This window comes from Emiliania huxleyi, assembly GCF_000372725.1.
Source record: "Emiliania huxleyi CCMP1516 unplaced genomic scaffold EMIHUscaffold_94, whole genome shotgun sequence".
In the NCBI taxonomy this organism is placed as follows: domain Eukaryota; phylum Haptophyta; order Isochrysidales; family Noelaerhabdaceae; genus Emiliania; species Emiliania huxleyi.
The window spans coordinates 407,208-423,424 of NW_005195017.1; the positions used below are offsets into that span (position 1 = coordinate 407,208).

Consider the following 16,217-nt stretch of genomic DNA (forward strand, 5'->3'; position numbering starts at 1 on the left):
CTGGCGTGGCAGCCGGCGTGGCTGCCGGAGTCTGCGAGCTGCCCGCGTCGGGCGAGCTAGCGGAGAGGAAGCGGAGGAGCGGCTCCGGGCCGGCGGCGGAGACGAGCGAGACGGGCAGCGCAGAGAGGTACGCGCGGAGCAGACTCTGCATCGACGCGGCGCGCGAGTTGAGGAACTTGAGCTCGAGCATCTGGTGGGCAAGGCGCAGTCCGTGCGAGGAGAAGTCCGGGATCGGCACTCCCGACGCGCGCAGATTGTCGGCGTGCTTGGCATTCAGCTCTGCCACCAGGATCCGCAGATCGCTCCAGCGTCGGCGGATGCGCCACTCCCTTTCGCCCTCGCTGACGAGCACGCGGTAAACAGCGTATGGGCGCGCCTCTCCGCAAAGCTCGTGTCCCTCCACCGAGCAGAGCACCACCACCTCGACAGGAGTGCCCGCGACGGCTTGGTTCACAAGCCGTGGCATTCGTGGCTGGGCGAGTCCGTTCAAAAAATAGGCAATTTTTCGGTGCTGGTAGCCTCCCCAAAACAGGCGCGCGCAGCGCGCCCAGGGGCGCCGCAGGCGCCCCAAGCGGCGCGGAGCGCCGCCGCAGGCGGCGGACAGCAGGTGCGCGAAATTAAACGCCATTTTTGGTTCCGCGGTTTTGCCACTAACATTGAAATCCGGTACAAAACGACTTAGCCGAAACAGCTGACAGACAGACAGAGAGCACACACGTTCGAGACGGGGGTGCGCCGACCGCCGTCGCGGACCCAGTAGAGCTAGATGGTCCCACATGATGCGCCCTTAGCCTCTGAGCTCGTCCTAGACATTTTAGGGAAGCGTGGGCAGACCAGAACGCGGCCACGGCGACGCTCCGAGGCTGTCAGCAGCGCTGGCGGCGATCGTGGCGACAGCGCCTCGCCGCGGCAGCGGCACAGAATCGAGGAGGTGGCGTTGGTGGCAGCATCAATGAGATATGAAGGCGGCCGTAATGCTGGTGGCGCCTTCGAGGGCGGCGGAGAGGGCGGTAGCAGCGACGGCGATCGAGTCATGTGGCAGGGGTGCGAAGATGCAGCAGGGAGGCTTGAGTTAGCGACGCGGGGCGGTGGCGTGCCAGCAGGTAAGCGGCGGCGGCGGAGAGCAGGTGCGCGAAATAAAGGCCAATCTTGAGATATCCATTTTGCACCACCTTTGGATTTCTGGTACAAATTGACTTGTGGATCTTGAAGGCACGCGCAAGAGCGCACCAGGCAAGTTGACTGAACCTCGGATCTCGCTGCCGCTAAGCGTGGCGTCGATTATCAAACGAGCGGTGACAGTAGCGGTGGCAGCGGCGGCAGCGTCGACAGGAGCACCTACTGCAGCGTGAAATGTGAGCTGGGAGGCGGGAGGCAGATGCAATAGGAGCGGGAGAGTGAGATCGTCAGCCAGCACGGCAGACCTTTACGGCGCGGCTGCGGGCGCGTTTGCAGTGACATGCGATCCATGTGGTAGCAAAGGCACGGCGGGAGTAGCGTATGCAGGCTGTGCGCGAGGGTGGCGCGTCGCGAGTGGCGGTGCAGCTAGTCGGTGGCGCGGGTGCTGGCGACCGGCAGAGAGATGCAGCCGGCGCGAGAGATGAACCCTGCGGAGAGGCGAGGTGACGGGCGAGCCGCGACCGTGGGAGAGGGCTGAGCATCGGCTGCACCGGAGGCACAGGAGCCTCGCACGCCCGACCGTGACGAGAGCGCCCTGACGCTGGCAGCTCAAGCAGCGTCAGGGCGCTACCAGCACCGAATGGGTACCCTCCCCAAAAAATAAAAGGAGGGTCCTATCCTGCAGCGCGAGGCATCCCGAACAGCAGAGCTCCACGATCATGCCACCTTGAAAGAGCTTGTAGATTGCGCCTTGCTGCTGGAACGCGTGCTGCACCTCAAAGAACTTGGCGCTCTTTGCGGACGTTGAGCGTGAGTGCCATCGGCGACTCGCCTGGGGCCGGCATGTCCCTGAATCTATCGGCGCCCGGCTCGGACCGCTTCTGGGACCCTCCCAGCCACGCTGGACGGCATTACTAAGCACGTACGGCATTACTAAGCATTACTAAAGCTCCTTACTGGGAGGCTGCTATGGGAGGGCCGTCCCGGTCCACGGTGTTATGGCCCGAGAGGCCACGCCGGACTGCTCGCCGCTGGAATTTTCGCTTCGCGCGCTGCCGCGCGCGCGAGAGGTTCGGCATCGTCTAGAATCGATCGCCAAATATTTTCTCTTTTGCCCTCAAGTTAATTCAATAACATCAACCTGCCTCCTGAGGCTGAGCGATGGCTTCAGATTGCTCAATCAAGAACCCCCCCCCCCCCCCTGTCTACAGCGCACTCTTGTGTCCTCTCTAGTTCCTCAAAGAGACGAAAAGAATTCTACAACGAAACTCCCTCGCACGACACTGGGCACGGGACGGGCGCGCACTGGCACTAACACAGCTAACACAGGTACACAACGGGAGAGCCGCCAAGCCCACCACCCTGCCCTCCCTGGTATGCCAGCGCCCGGTCCCCTACCCGAAATTTTGGTTCAGTGGATTGAGAACGTCGGTGGATCGGCCGAAATCGTCATGTGGGTGGATTTTGACTATAATGCCGGTGGATTGAGAGTTCAGCTGGGTGGATTGAGCTGAGGCGATGACCGATGTCAGCTGGGTGGATTGAGATTTGTTGGTCCAGTGGATTTGTCGGTCCAGTGGATTGGCCAAAAGTGTCCTGTCGGCACAGAGCTCCGTGCCAGCCCTCCAGCGAGATAGGAACGAGTGTATCGCTTTGATTTGGGGTCTCACACCTTTTCCCCGAGTGGCACGCTGGAAAAGAAACGCTGACCAGTTCGCGGGTGCCGCCTGCAGGTGTGACGCTACAGCTTCGCTGGACCAGAGGCGCGCTGGCCACCAGGCCCGTCGATCGAGACATCCGTCACCCCCCCCCCCCCCCCGCCCCGCTTCCCCCTGCCCGGCACGCGCCTCCACCGGCCACGCTCGCTCTCGCCGTATCTCGCGCCGCCCCTTGCTGACGCGCGATACCAACTGCCGCGGCAGACACCTGGCAGAGGCACTGCCGGCAAACGGCATGGCGGAGGCGCAGGTGCCGGCCGCGCGCCCGTCCCGCCCGCAGCCGCTCCGCGCGCACCGCTGCGGATCGGCCTCGTCCGCTCCGCTCTGCAGCAAAGAGGGGCGGCGGTGATGGAGGGGACGGGGTACAGCGATCACTGCCCTGTCCCCCCGCAGGCGGCAGCGCCGGAGGAGTCGGCTCCGCAGGAGCTCAACGGCCACGCGGAGGGCGCGCCCGAGGCGCTGGGCGGCGCGGATTCGCTCGACGCGGGCATGCAGGCGCTCAGTGTGGGCGACAACGGCGCGGGCGGCGAAGGCGTCGCCGGCGACGGCGTGAATGCAAACGGCGGCTCGCCGATGATGCGCGGCGGCGACGTGCGCGCGCGCGGTGGGCAGCACACGCAGGTGTACACCGTCGAGGGCGACACCGTCGTCCGGCTGCACCAGACCAACGTCGTCACCGTGCGCGCTGACGGCGAGGTTGCGCTGTCGTCCGGAGGGTGCGCTGCAGCAGCCGCGGCCAGTTGGCCTCCTCCGCTTCCGCAAGCGGTCGGCGCCTCACCGCGCGCGCCGGCGCCCGCGGTGGCAGGTGGCGGACGCACCAGACGCTCAAGGGCATCAACATGGCGCTCAAGGCCTTCGCGCCCGGGCTGCAGGTGCGGCGCTGCAGCTCCGTCTTCCCTCCGCCCACCCCATTCTGCAGATGGCTTACAGAGAGATGGCCCGACACGCGTCCGCACCGACGCGACGCGCCTCGGCTCGCAGGTGATGGCCGACGGCCACGTCGCGGAGGGCAATTGGCGCGTCACCAACGGCCGCGACTGGTCCGTCCACTTCTTCGACGGCGTGTCGGTCCGAGACGCTCCCGAGACGCTCCCGAGACGCTCCCGAGACGCTCCCGAGACGCTCCCGAGACGCTCCCGAGACGCCTCCCCTTGCCCGCCGGTGGCGCGCGCCGTCCGACTCGACACGGAGAGAGTCGCTGCGCGCGCGCCCATCGGCCCACGCCTATTTGCTTTCCGCTGCTCGTCACCACGAAACCGCTGGACACACAGGTGCCGGGCGCTGCGCCCCAGAACTTGGCCGCTCAGGTGCCCCCCCCACCCCCTCCAAGCCCCCCTCCAAGCACAATGAGTCCAGCCCCTCCGGCCCCCATTCCATTCCATCCCTCGTTGCGGATCCATCCCTCGCCGCCGCCACCCTCCTCGGTCTTTGCCGCCCCCCTGCCCCCCTCGCCGCCGCCGCCCTCGCCGCCGCCGCCCTCGCCGCCGCCGCCCTCACCGCTGCCGCCTTGGCGTCTGCCGTCCCCGGCAGCTGATCCCCGCCTCCGACCCGGCAAACCGAGCCCTTCTCACCGCCGCGGCGCCTCGCGTTCCCTCGTGCCACAGGCTGCCGCCATGCCGGGCCTCTTCGAGCAGATGATCATGCAGGCGGGCGGTTTCGACGGCATGGTGCGACGAATCATCCCAGACGCCTCCCCCCCCCCCCCCCCCCCCTTCCCTCCCCCGCCTGCCCGTCACGCTGCCCGGTGCCGCCTCACCGCCTCACCGTGGCACCTCCGCACCCTAAGCGCCCCCATGCCGTGCCCTTGACCTGTCCACGCCCCGCCCGCAGACGCCTCAGTTCATGGGCGCGATGCCGCCGGGCAGCGTGCCCGGCTCCGCATCCCCCAGCGCCGCCGCCGGCGGGGCAATGGGTGGAGGCTACATGGGTGGAGGCTCGGTCTCGCCCGGTGGCCGCGGTGGCGGTGGCGGCGGCGGCGGCGGCGGCGGGAAGATGCAAGGCAAGGGCGGCGGCAAGATGGGCGGACGCGGCGGCGGCGGCGGTGGCGGCGGTGCCGGCGGCGGCAAGATGGGGGGCCGGCCCGATCTGCCGCCGGGCCCGCCTCCGCCAAAGCCCGAGGAGGCGGCGACGAACCTCGAGGCGTACGACGACATCCCCGTCGAGGCTTCGGGCGAGGACTGCCCCAACCCGGTCGAGCAGTTTGCCGAGCTGCAGCTGCACCCGCAGCTGATGCACAACATCGAGGTGGCGCGCTACATGCGGCCGACGCCCGTGCAGCGGCACGCCATCCCGGTCGGCATCGCGCGCCGCGACCTTATGGCTTGCGCGCAGACAGGGTCGGGCAAGACGGGCGCGTTCCTCTTTCCTGTCCTGCACCAGATCATGGCGGCGCTCGACGCGGCGCCGGACATGCGCCCGCGCGGCTGCGCGGAGCCGCGCTGCCTCATCCTCTCGCCGACGCGCGAGCTGGCGACGCAGATCCACAAGGAGGCGCTGCGCTTCATCCAGCGCTCCAAGGTCTTCTCCGTCGTCGTGTACGGCGGCGCCGAGATGAAGACACAGATCAACGCGCTCGACCGCGGGTGCCACGTGCTCGTTGCGACGCCAGGGCGATTGGTGGACCTGATCGAGCGCGGCAAGGTGCGGCTCACGTCGATCGCGCACCTCGTGCTCGACGAGGCGGACCGGATGCTCGACATGGGGTTTGAGCCGCAGATCCGGCGCGTGGTGGAGCGGGAGGGCATGCCTCCGGTCGGGCAGCGGCAGACGCTGATGTTCTCGGCGACCTTCCCCAAGGAGATCCAGCGGCTCGCGTCCGAGTTCATGACGCGCTACATCTTCGTGGCGGTGGGGCGGGTCGGCTCGACGACGGCGCTCATCACGCAGTCGATCCACTACTGCGAGGAGAACGACAAGCGGCGGCTGCTCATCGAGCTGATCGCCGCCAACGCCGGCCGCACCATCGTCTTTGTGGAGACCAAAAAGGCGGCCGAGCACTTGGAGGAGTTCCTCTACCGCTCGCAGATCCCGGCCACCTCGATCCACGGCGACCGCTCGCAGCGTGAGCGCGAGTACGCCCTCGCCTCCTTCCGGCGGGGACACCCGGCGGTGCTGGTCGCCACAGACGTGGCGGCGCGCGGGCTGGACGTGCCCGACTGCATGCATGTGATCAACTACGAGCTGCCGCGCGACATCAACTCGTACGTCCACCGGATCGGCCGCACGGGCCGGATGGGCAAGCAGGGCGTGGCCACGTCTCTCTTCTCGCCGCTCAACCGCCCTGTGGCGCGCGACCTGGTCACGCTCCTGCAGGAGGCGAACCAAGCTTGCCCCGACTGGCTCGTCGCCATCGCGGAGCAATCGGGCCACGGAGGGGGCCGCGGCTATCAGGGCCGCGGCAAGTTTGGCGGCCGCGACTACCGCTCCAACGCCCAGGTGCGGCGCTACCAGCACTCGGCCGTCGGCGCGATGCCGGGCTACAGCCAGGGGTACCAGCAGGGCGGCTACATGCCGCAGCAGGGTGGGTACTACGGCGGCGGCGGGTACATGCAGAGCAAGCAGGGCGGCCACTACGGCGGCGGCGGCGGCGGGTACGGCGGCGACGGCGGCGCCGGCGGCTGGGGCGGGTACGGGCAGCAGTACGCGCAGATGCCATACCAGCAGCAGCACTATGGAGCGCGTGGCGCGGGAGGCGGCGGCGCGTACGGTGGCTACCAGGCCTCGCCGCATTACCAGTACTACAATCAACAGCCGGCGCAGGGCGGCGGCGAGGGCGGCTCCCCTGCGATGATGCCGATGGGGATGGTGTGGCAACAGCAGCAGATGCCCCCCGGCGGCACCGCCGGCCACGAAGGGCACTACGCGGGGTACGCCCAGTGAAGAGAGGCAAGCCTTGCGGCGAAGGGCCGCGCGGGGGGGGGGGGGGGGCGCGCCTCGCGCACGCCCAACTCCGGCGGAAACGTGCGGCAGCCAAGACACGGAACCGGGCAGAGAGACGAACGGGGGGAAGTCAGCTCAGTGTTTGTAATTTATGTGCGGTGCGAGCGCGCCAGGGGGGGGGGGGGGGGCAATCGGTCGGCTTGTTGGTGCAGACAGGGAGGCGAGAGGCTCGCATCTTGTCGCGGCCGCGACTCGTGTGCGTCAAAGTGCGCATGTGCACAATTCACCCAACGACATGCGAGTGTCGCGTATTTTGTGAGAGAGGTGAGCGGGGGGAGGCGCGGGTGCCGGCGTGTATTTGAAAAAAGATGCGATGCCAAGTATACAAGTGAGAAAAAGACTAAAGAGGTACACCGCACAGACTACAGAGTACAGTCCGGCTCAGTCGGGAACGGGATGTTGTGTACCACGGGGTCGGGTGTGCGTGAGAGCAGCACGGCCACCGAGACCCAGCGACATACATGCACACACGCGAAATGCAAAGCAGTGTGTGCGCACGCGGCCCGCGCGCACCACACTCCGTCAGTGCCAAGTGTGCGCACGCGGCCCGCGCGCGCACCACAGCATACACGCAGGTCGTCACAGCAGACAGCAGCACCACACGTGGCGGTTTGTCGTCATCACGTACCTCTCGCAGTCACGCGCGGCCAACGGCAAGTGTACACGATAAGAGCCATGCAAGCAAGTCCAATGGCAAGCGCTGCATGCGGACCCCCCCCCTCCCCCCCCGCGCCTCCAGATGCGTCCAGAGCGAGTTTGCTCACGCAAATGCAGGGGAGAGCCCCGGGCCTGTATCAACCGTCAGCTCCGGCTGGGCGGCGGTGTCGTCGCTGTCGCTCTGAGGTATGTCGGGCGAGCCAGATCGCGAGCTGGTGGACCGAGAGCTGCCGGACCCCTTCCCATCCGCCGGCAAGGCATCGGGGAAGAAGCGCGTGAGCAGCATCTTCACCAGCCCGGCTCTGTCCTCTAGCGAGCCGGACCCAGCCACCGCACGCAGCGTCATGGTCGGCCACCGCTGCAGTAGCACGCTGGGCTTGCCATTCAGCTTGAAGAGCAGTACTAGCCGGCGCACACATTCGGAGTGCGATCCGTCTGTGGAGGCATTGAGTGCTAAGAGGGCCGAGGTGAGCGTGTCGGTGTTGCACGAGCGGAGCCTGCCACTCCAAGTCTCGACGAAGCTGCTGACGGGGCGCGTGCGCGTCGGAATGGCCGGGGGGGGGCGTGATCGCGGCCCCCCTTCCGAGGGCGCCGCTGCCGAGGGCCCGCCGCTGCCAAGCCCGCCGCCGCCGCCCCAAGCCTCTGGAGATCTAGTTCGCGGGGGCGGCGTGGAGGGCGGATCCGCGGCGGGCGAGGATGCGGCGGCGGGACCAACAGAGGTCCCATCAGCGAAGCCCGAATCGTTTCCGGACATCGCCCCCGGGGGCCCCTCCCCAGCTGGCGGGTGGCGCCCCTACTGCCGACGGCCCCAACTCCGAGGGCGCAACGCTTCCTGATCGTCCGATCAAATGCGGCGCCCGAGTCTTGTAAAGGGCTCGAGGGGTACTCGAGGGGTATTGATGCGATCGAGATCGAATGTGAATCGCAAAAATGGTCAGTTCAAGTTTGTGTCTAGAGGGAAGGACAGGCGGGCGACATTTGACGACGTCGGGGATCACAATGTGACGACCAAAACGATCTTGGGGGCCAGGGTGAGACAACAACAGGTCGGGGTGCCACATGGGGCACACCACAGGCGTATTCTAGAGGGGGAAAAGAAACGGGGAATGAGGGGCACTAGAATTCTAAAATTTTCGCGCAAAAATCTGGTTGTTGCACTGTTGCACTGGAATGGGGTCGACAAAGTATTTGGATAAATTTCAGATTACCCGGTTTTTGAGATTCGCCTCGCAGATCACCCGGCGTTTTCCAGATCACCCGGCGTGAGCGGTTTCAGATCACCCAACACGGCAAAATGTCGTTTCCAGATCACCCAACACGGCGAAATGTCGTTTCCAGGTTACCCGATCCCGAAATTTCTTTTTCCAGATCACCCGGTTTTGAGATTCGCCTCGCAGATCACCCGGCGTTTTCCAGATCACCCGGCGTGAGCGGTTTCAGATCACCCGGTGCGGCAAAATGTCGTTTCCAGATTACCCAACACGGCGAAATGTCGTTTCCAGGTTACCCAACACGGCGAAATGTTTAATGTTACCCGGCTCGCGAAATTTCTTTTTCCAGATCACCCAGTAGTGGGATTCACGACTGCGTCATTCAAGCAAACGACGCCGGGGATTCCGAGTGGGAGCTCTCCTTAGGACACGTGCCGCAGGTGCTCGCTCTCTCGGTCTGGACGAGGTTCACGCTGAGTCCGGCCTTTGCGCCAAGCTAAGCAGCCGTCCGTGTCCGGGTAAGCTGAAACGAGATATTTTGCCCGAGCGGGAATCTGAAAGAGAAAAGTGTGTTAGCCGCCGGGTGATCTGGACGAGAAATTTGGCCGACCGGGTAATCTGACACATGAGAAATGTTAGCCACCGGGTAAGCTGAAACGCGAATTGTGGGAGACTGGGTACACTGATTTGTCAATTTTTTGATGATTTTTTGGGGATAAATTTCAGATTACCCGGTTTTTGAGATTCGCCTCGCAGATCACCCGGCGTTTTTTGCCTCGCAGATCACCCAACACGGCAAAATGTCGTTTCCAGATTACCCAACACGGCGAAATGTCGTTTCCAGGTTACCCGGGTCACGAAATTTCTTTTTCCAGATCACCCGGTTTTGAGATTCGCCTCGCAGATGACAGATCACCCGGCGTTTTCCAGATCACCCGGCGTGAGCGGTTTCAGATCACCCGGTGCGGCAAAATGTCGTTTCCAGATTACCCAACACGGCGAAATGTCGTTTCCAGGTTACCCAACACGGCGAAATGTCGTTTCCAGGTTACACGGAATGTGAAATTTCTTTTTCCAGATCACCCGGTAGTGGGATGCGCCGGGTAATCTGAAACCGTTTGGGATTCACGACTGCGTCATTCAAGCAAACGAGGCCGGGGATTCCGAGTGGGAGCTCTCCTTGAGCACTTGAGCACCGGATAGGGTCGATTCCGCATGGTACGGGACCCCTTAGGACCAAGTGCCGCAGGTGCTCGCTCTCTGGACGAGGTGCACGCTCGCGTCCGGGTAAGCTGAAACGAGAAATTTGCGCGCCCGGGTAATCTCAAAGAGAAAAGTTAGCCGCCGGGTAATCTGGACGAGAAATTTGGCTGACCGGGTAATCTGACATGACAAATTTTAGCGACCGGGTAAGCTGAAACACGAATTGTGGGAGACTGGGTAAACTGGTTTGACGGAAATCGCGCTAAGCAGGAAAATATCGTTCGGGTAATCTGCGAGGCGAATCTCAAAAACCGGGTAATCTGAAATTTATCCATTTTTTTGCTGAGCAGGAAAATATCGTTGCCGGGTGATCTGGACGAGAAATTTGGTACAGTGGGTTTCGGGCATTAAGAAAACGTAGTATTAAGAAACCACGCCGAGCGATTTTCGCGAAAATCTTAGAAACCACGGCGCGCCGCAGGCGCGGCCCCGAGAAAAGGCCAGACACGAGTCTCGAGTGTGAACGGGAGCCCCAGCTCAAATTTCTCTTCGCCTGCGGCGCGCGCACTTGTCACTTTCCAAGTCTACGGTGTTCTGAGTGGAGTGGAGATGGAGGCGTGTGTGCGTCTTCCCGTCATCCAGAGAGCCGACTCGGCGGCAGACTCTGGCATCGCCCTCGCGGACCGCAGCTTACCTCTTACCTAAAATCCTTAGGGGGGCGGCTCTGGCCTGAGTGCCGGCCGGAGCTAAGAAACCACGGCGTGGGGTGGATGAGGGCTGTGGAAAGGCTTAGAAACGGCGGCGTGCCGCCAAATCCTGTTTTCTTAATGCCCGCAACCCACTGTATATGAAATTTGTTGTTTGTTGAAATTTGGCCGACCGGGTAATCTGACATGAGAAATGTTAGCGACCGGTGAATTGTGGGAGACTGGGTAAACTGGTTTGACGGAAATCGCGCTAAGCAGGAAAATATCGTTGGCCGGGTAATCTGCAAAAAACATCTCTCTCTAATCTGCGAGGCGAATCTCAATCTCAAGTATTTTGCTGGGATTTCTGAATTCATCGACCCAAAATATTTATTTTTGATAAAAAAATAAATAAAACGGACACACCAAACAAGGACGTTGTCTCTTTCTTTTTGAGCTTAGCTTCGATGTTATGCAAAAAATATTTATTTTTCCTCATTAGCAATTCCTCCCATGCTGGCGGTGCCAATGTTCCTGCTCGGCCTCGTCGCCACGCCACAATCCGCCACATCGCGCCACGTCCTCTCGCGTGCAAGCTCGCCCACCTGCAGCATCGAATCGGAGACGGCCGAGACTCAGAGCGGCACTGCGCCAGCGAAACCTCCAGCCGAGCCTGGCTTCTTTGCTGGCTTCGGCGCCGCGGCTGGCCTGGTCGCCGCCCCGATCCTGCTCTTCAGCGTTTACAACGTCGCAGCCACCGGTGGCGGACTCGATCCCGGGCCTTATGGCCTTCTGGGTGCTATCGAGGGCGTGTCATACCTCGCTGTCGTGGGCATCGCCGGAGCGGGTCTCGTGAGCAAGGCGAGCAAGGGCACGGGGCTACCCGCGGGCCCGCTGGGGCTGCTAGGCCTTTCTGAGGGCCTTTCCTTCCTCTCGCTTCTGCTGGCGGTCCTCGTGTTTCCGCTCAAGGAGTTTGGGGTGGTCGGCGACCCGCAGACCGCCGCGGTGGATGTGCCTGCGCTCGCCGCGGCCGTGGGCGAGGTGGTGTCGCCGCTGGTCGCGTCGCTCGTCGCCGCGGTGACCAGCGCCGTCGAGCAGATTGACCTGCCGCAGGTCTGCAGCTCGCTATGGCCAGAGGGACACCTGGACTCGGCACACCCGACAACGCCGCGCCCGCAGCTCACTGCCGTGCGCATCCCGACCGCTTTCGCCCCGGAGAGATGGTCTCACCCTGGCTTCCCTGCCGCTAGGGGTCACTCGACGGCGGCAGTCTCCCGGACCTCTCCGCGGTAATCTCTTCGCTCCATCTGCCAGACAGCCTGCCCTCCCTCCCCGAGGGCCTCTCCCTCCCCGAGGGTCTCTCTCTTCCCTCCCTCCCCGACGGCCTCTCCCTCCCCGACGGCCTGCCCTCCCTCCCGTCGCTGCCCGACGGCGCGGCGCCCGAGCCCAACGCCCCGGCCGTCCCCGTGTCGCTGGGGGAGTGACGAGTGACGTCGCCATGTTTTTTTTTCTATGATCAGACTGACTGACTGAGCCAAAGATCGATGTAGAGGGCGTGTGTGTGCGGCTTGTTGCACGAGTATACGTACGTACTTTTAGCTTACTGGGAGAAAAGGGAGAGGGGGTTGTGTTCTCTAGGCCCCTAAGGGCGCTACGCGCGGCGTGAGAGCTCGGAAAGAGTACCTCAAGAATCGTAGTCTTTATTAGTATCTTGGAGCACTCGTTGGAGTGCAGTCTGCAATCTCACATCCAGGGCCGGGGAGTCGAGATTGAGTTTTGCACGAATATATATGTATTAGTGGGGAGGCGAATGTTGGACGGAGGGTGGACGCGTCCAAAGGGGGGGGGGGTCGGGGGGGGGTCACCGTCGACCAAAAGCGTGACACTGGAGAGCGAGTGTCGTAACACATCGGAGCACATCGGAACGCCCCTGCTAGCGACGCCTGGGCGGCGATGATGCCGCAGGCGGCGACCGCGGAGCACCGCGGAGACGGCGTCGACCGGCGGAACGAACACCACCAGCGATTGGCCCGCGAGAGGAGCGAGCGCGAGGCGGGAATGAGGGCGTTCGAGCCGCCGCCGCGCCGCCGGACGAGGAGGGGGCGGTGGAGCACGTGAGCGCGTCCATCGTTAACTACCATGTCCACGCTCATGAAAGTAGGCGCAATCAACTGGTTTTGATTGCGCCTACTTTCATGAGCGTCGACATGGTAGTTTTATATACATAACGGGGGTGGGCGTTATGTAACGCCTACCCCGTCATAACGCGGATCGATGAGTTATATAACAACTAGTATCTTGTGGGTTATATATAACGCAAACACCGTTATGCATAACGCCGACCTCCGTTACATAAGTCAAAACGTCCCGTCGGGCCCCCGTTACAGTATATAACATGAGGGACGTTACAGCCGTAAATGTAACGGCTCGGTTGCGTTATATATTATTTAACCCAGCCACGAGATACTAGTCGTTGTAAATATAATATAACGCGATCTGGATTATGACAATGTAGGCACCTGGCGTTACATAACACCTACATAACGCCGGCAACCACGTTATGTGGGGAGTGGGCAGTGGCGAGTCAGTGCCGCATCTACAGTGCCGAACGGAATGGTCCCCATGTGGTGGTCGGTCACGTGGCACCCGTCGACCTCTTTCTCATGCCAAGAGATCTCGCCAATGCCGCGCGCGTGCCAACCGTTGACCTCGCCACAGCGCCCACTCTCGAGCTCCATTTCCACCTACCAATGACGCCCAGCCAGGCACTAGAGATGCTTGACTACACAGTTTGGCGAGCCGCTGACCTGCGGGCCCGCGCCAAACTCTCAGAAGACGCTATCGGTCCCTCTGACAGCGGCGTTGGAGGCAAGATCATTCGCGTGGCCGACAGGAGCGCGCGTCAGAGCGCCCGCAATATATTGCTTACCCTGCAACAAAGGCCACGGAACCACACCTGCACGAGCGCGACGACCACGGAGCTTAGGTCACTTTGTGAGACCTTCATGGCAAAGATGCCGGCTGAGTTCGCACGACGAGACGAGCATTGCTTCGAGCATCTTAATTTCTCTCGCATCAAGGATCCGATTCCCCGGAGCATCAGGCATCCGATTGACGACGGACCCGCCGCCCCAGCAGCCAGACCCGCCATCGACTTGGGTGTCTCGTGCCCCCACGCTGAGCACGATGCGTCGGACGCTCATGTTGTGAACGCCAACGCTTCGCTTCATCTTACCACCTCCCAGCCGCCATACGTCTTGTGCCTACGGCACGCACAGCACGTAGACGAGACGATCAGGACACGAGGCCGCTGGACAGACTGCGACTTGCTACCATCGCTGCTCCCACCGGCCACGCAAACACGGCCATTGGTTGTGGATGTCGGAGCCAACATTGGGGCATGCACCTTTCTCCTGGCAGCGCTCGGCTATCGTGTTGTAGCCTTTGAGCCGACGCCGCCGACGTTTGCGGCCCTTGTGGCTGGGTTCGAGGGCAACTCAAAAAGAGCGCGGGCGCCACCAGCCGAAAAGCATTACTACGCGGCCTCTGGCGCGTCTTCTGCGCCCTTGGACGTGCGACTCGTGAATGTGGGCATTTCAAACGCTAGCGGCGGAGCGCACATCCATGTGCAGCCTTTAAACTCAGGGAATGCCATCACCGGCGGGGGCCTGAGTGGCCGGCCGCGGCAGCAACCCAACTTCAAAGAGGCCTTCGATGAATCGTACGCTGAGTATGTCATAAGCCTGACGACATATAGATACGAAAGAGTTTACACGCGAGCCCACGCGAGCCCACGCGCCGCACACACGCACACGTGGGGACATACCGAGTGGGGGGGCACCACACGCGGCACGCAAGAAACGAGACACTGCAGACCCCAAGTACCCAGCCAAAGTATGTTGTACACAATCATCTCGACGGCTCAGCCGCCAGTCACGTCCGGTTTGCTCTCGCTTCGCGCGCGACCGAGCTGCCACGGAAGATCTCGCCCCCATGGCGCCCCACGCATGCATGCATGCACACCGTGTAGGGCTCACAAAAGAGCGTGCCGGGGCTCACGAAAAAGTTTTAGCCCCTCAGCCAAACAGGCTGGAGGTGACAGCCGCCTGCCGGATCGAGCAATAGCAGGAGAGGAAGATGCCGATCGCGGGCGCCCAGTAGAGGGTGCGCGCGCGCGCGCCCTGCAGGAACCCCATCGCGCCTATGGGACATGTCTCGGAAAGGTCGTGAACGCGCCCTGGTCGTCTCGCGGCGCGCTGCGGGAGGCCGAGCGCCGCTCTGCGCGTAGACCTCCTTGGCCATCCCGACGAAACCGACGGGGAGGGTGCACGCCTGCCCAAGGGGAGGGGGGGGGGGGGGGGGGCACGACAGTGGCGCTGGCGGCCAAACCCTCGAGCCCCAACTCTCGGGACGCCTGCTGGCGCTGTGCGGGAAAGCTAGGTGGGGCAATGCGGGTGGCCGAAGGGCAGCGAAAAGCGCGGGCAGTGTGCCGCGGGCATGCGGCCGTCGTGAGCTGGTCGCCACACGCCCCACGGGTAATGTCGGACCAGCTCAGGCAAGCTCGGGCAAGCTCGGGCATTTCTCGGCAAATGTCGGGTCAGCTCGTGTGGTTGCGCCTGCTCGTCGCACGCCTCGTCGACGCCCGTGCCTTGCGTGAGGATACGGATCGTGACCACGTCGGTCGGCGTGGTGAGGAAAGCGCCTACAGCCGCAAAAGGCGACGCCCCGTCAGGCGCCCCCCGTCACTGGGCACTGCCCGCGAGGCGGGGAGTCTGGCGCGGGGGCTGAGGCGCGCGCCGATCGCGCCGCCCGTCGCTCCAAAGAGCGCCTCGGCGAGGAGGGTGTCCACGTCGACGACAATGTCGGGCGAGTTGATGATGTACCTAAAGGAGGGAGCCGCGCAGTCGGGGGCAAGAGCCCCCACGGGGCCACGGCGTGCGAGCGGAGGGGGGGGGGGGGGCACGTCTTGAGCCCCTCAAAGATGGCGAGCTGGATCGCGCCGAAGGGCACATCCCTCCACAGCGACGAGCTCCACGCGCGCATCACGTTCGCGCGCCCCGCCGCCGTGCCGAGCACGCTGCGCACCTGCGACGGCGGCGTGTCCGGACGCGTCACGGACGCGTCTCCCACGGCCGCCCTTTCCGTGCCGAAGGTATGCTGCCGAGTCGGCCGTCGTCGAGTCTGCGCCCGACTGCAGCCTCGACTTGATCGCCTCGGCGGGCGCGCGGATCACCGACCCGACCGTCTCCCCCGCGGCGCCAGCGAGGAGGTACGCGACGAGCGGGTAGGGGCTGATTGCGGGGGTGGCGAGCAGCGCAGCCTTGGCAGCCTCGTACACGCCTATGTGTGTGTGTGGGTGGGTGCGAGGTGGGTGGTGGTGGTGGTGGTGGTGGTGGTGGGTGGTGGTGGTGGGGGGGGGGGGGGGGGCAATTGGGCATGGCGCGCGCCGAGGTAAACAGCCAACGGGGGGCCCTCCTTGAGGAGCGCGCCGCTAAGGCCGGGGTACAAGTCGGGGAGGCCCTCCAAAATCCACGCGCCAGCGTCGGGGGGGGCCCCCCTCGTGAGGGTGGCCCCCGGGAGGGACTTCGGGCCGGCACTCCGGGAAGGCCGTTCCTCGCCCCCCGGCGGGTCCTTGCCGGAGCCGGACCCTTTTGACGCTGCCGCTACCGGTGGGTTTGCCGCCC

The 16,217-nt window shown here is 63.8% G+C and overlaps 4 protein-coding genes across 4 annotated transcripts in view; 3 read left to right on the plus strand and 1 right to left on the minus strand.

Moving 5' to 3' along the window:
- Window positions 1-3,072: 3,072 nt before the first annotated feature.
- On the plus strand, window positions 3,073-6,716 carry EMIHUDRAFT_221073 (hypothetical protein; the record flags this gene model as incomplete). Its single annotated transcript, XM_005756937.1, has 9 exons — window positions 3,073-3,087; window positions 3,231-3,341; window positions 3,459-3,533; window positions 3,668-3,709; window positions 3,819-3,905; window positions 4,442-4,504; window positions 4,668-4,775; window positions 4,950-6,357; window positions 6,529-6,716. The coding sequence occupies 9 exons, from the start codon at window positions 3,073-3,075 to the stop codon at window positions 6,714-6,716; spliced, it is 2,097 nt and encodes a 698-aa protein (XP_005756994.1).
- Window positions 6,717-7,621: 905 nt separating this feature from the next.
- On the plus strand, window positions 7,622-9,836 carry EMIHUDRAFT_221074 (hypothetical protein; the record flags this gene model as incomplete). Its single annotated transcript, XM_005756938.1, has 3 exons — window positions 7,622-8,217; window positions 8,344-8,464; window positions 9,735-9,836. 3 exons carry the CDS (start codon window positions 7,622-7,624, stop codon window positions 9,834-9,836), a joined length of 819 nt encoding a protein of 272 aa, XP_005756995.1.
- Window positions 9,837-11,049: 1,213 nt separating this feature from the next.
- Window positions 11,050-12,065, plus strand: EMIHUDRAFT_422783 (hypothetical protein). The gene is made up of 2 exons (XM_005756939.1): window positions 11,050-11,646; window positions 11,784-12,065. Exons 1-2 carry the CDS (start codon window positions 11,062-11,064, stop codon window positions 12,015-12,017), a joined length of 819 nt encoding a protein of 272 aa, XP_005756996.1. The 5' UTR covers window positions 11,050-11,061; the 3' UTR covers window positions 12,018-12,065.
- A 2,904-nt stretch (window positions 12,066-14,969) lies between these two features.
- The window catches only part of EMIHUDRAFT_221077 (hypothetical protein), a gene marked incomplete at both ends in the record, with an annotated part of 3,391 nt that continues 2,143 nt past the window's right edge, over window positions 14,970-16,217 (minus strand). The window contains 4 exons of the mRNA XM_005756940.1: window positions 14,970-15,235; window positions 15,280-15,416; window positions 15,497-15,618; window positions 15,767-15,862. Of these exons, the coding sequence (XP_005756997.1) occupies window positions 14,970-15,235; window positions 15,280-15,416; window positions 15,497-15,618; window positions 15,767-15,862 (621 nt within the window). The remainder of the gene's footprint in view (window positions 15,236-15,279; window positions 15,417-15,496; window positions 15,619-15,766; window positions 15,863-16,217) is intronic.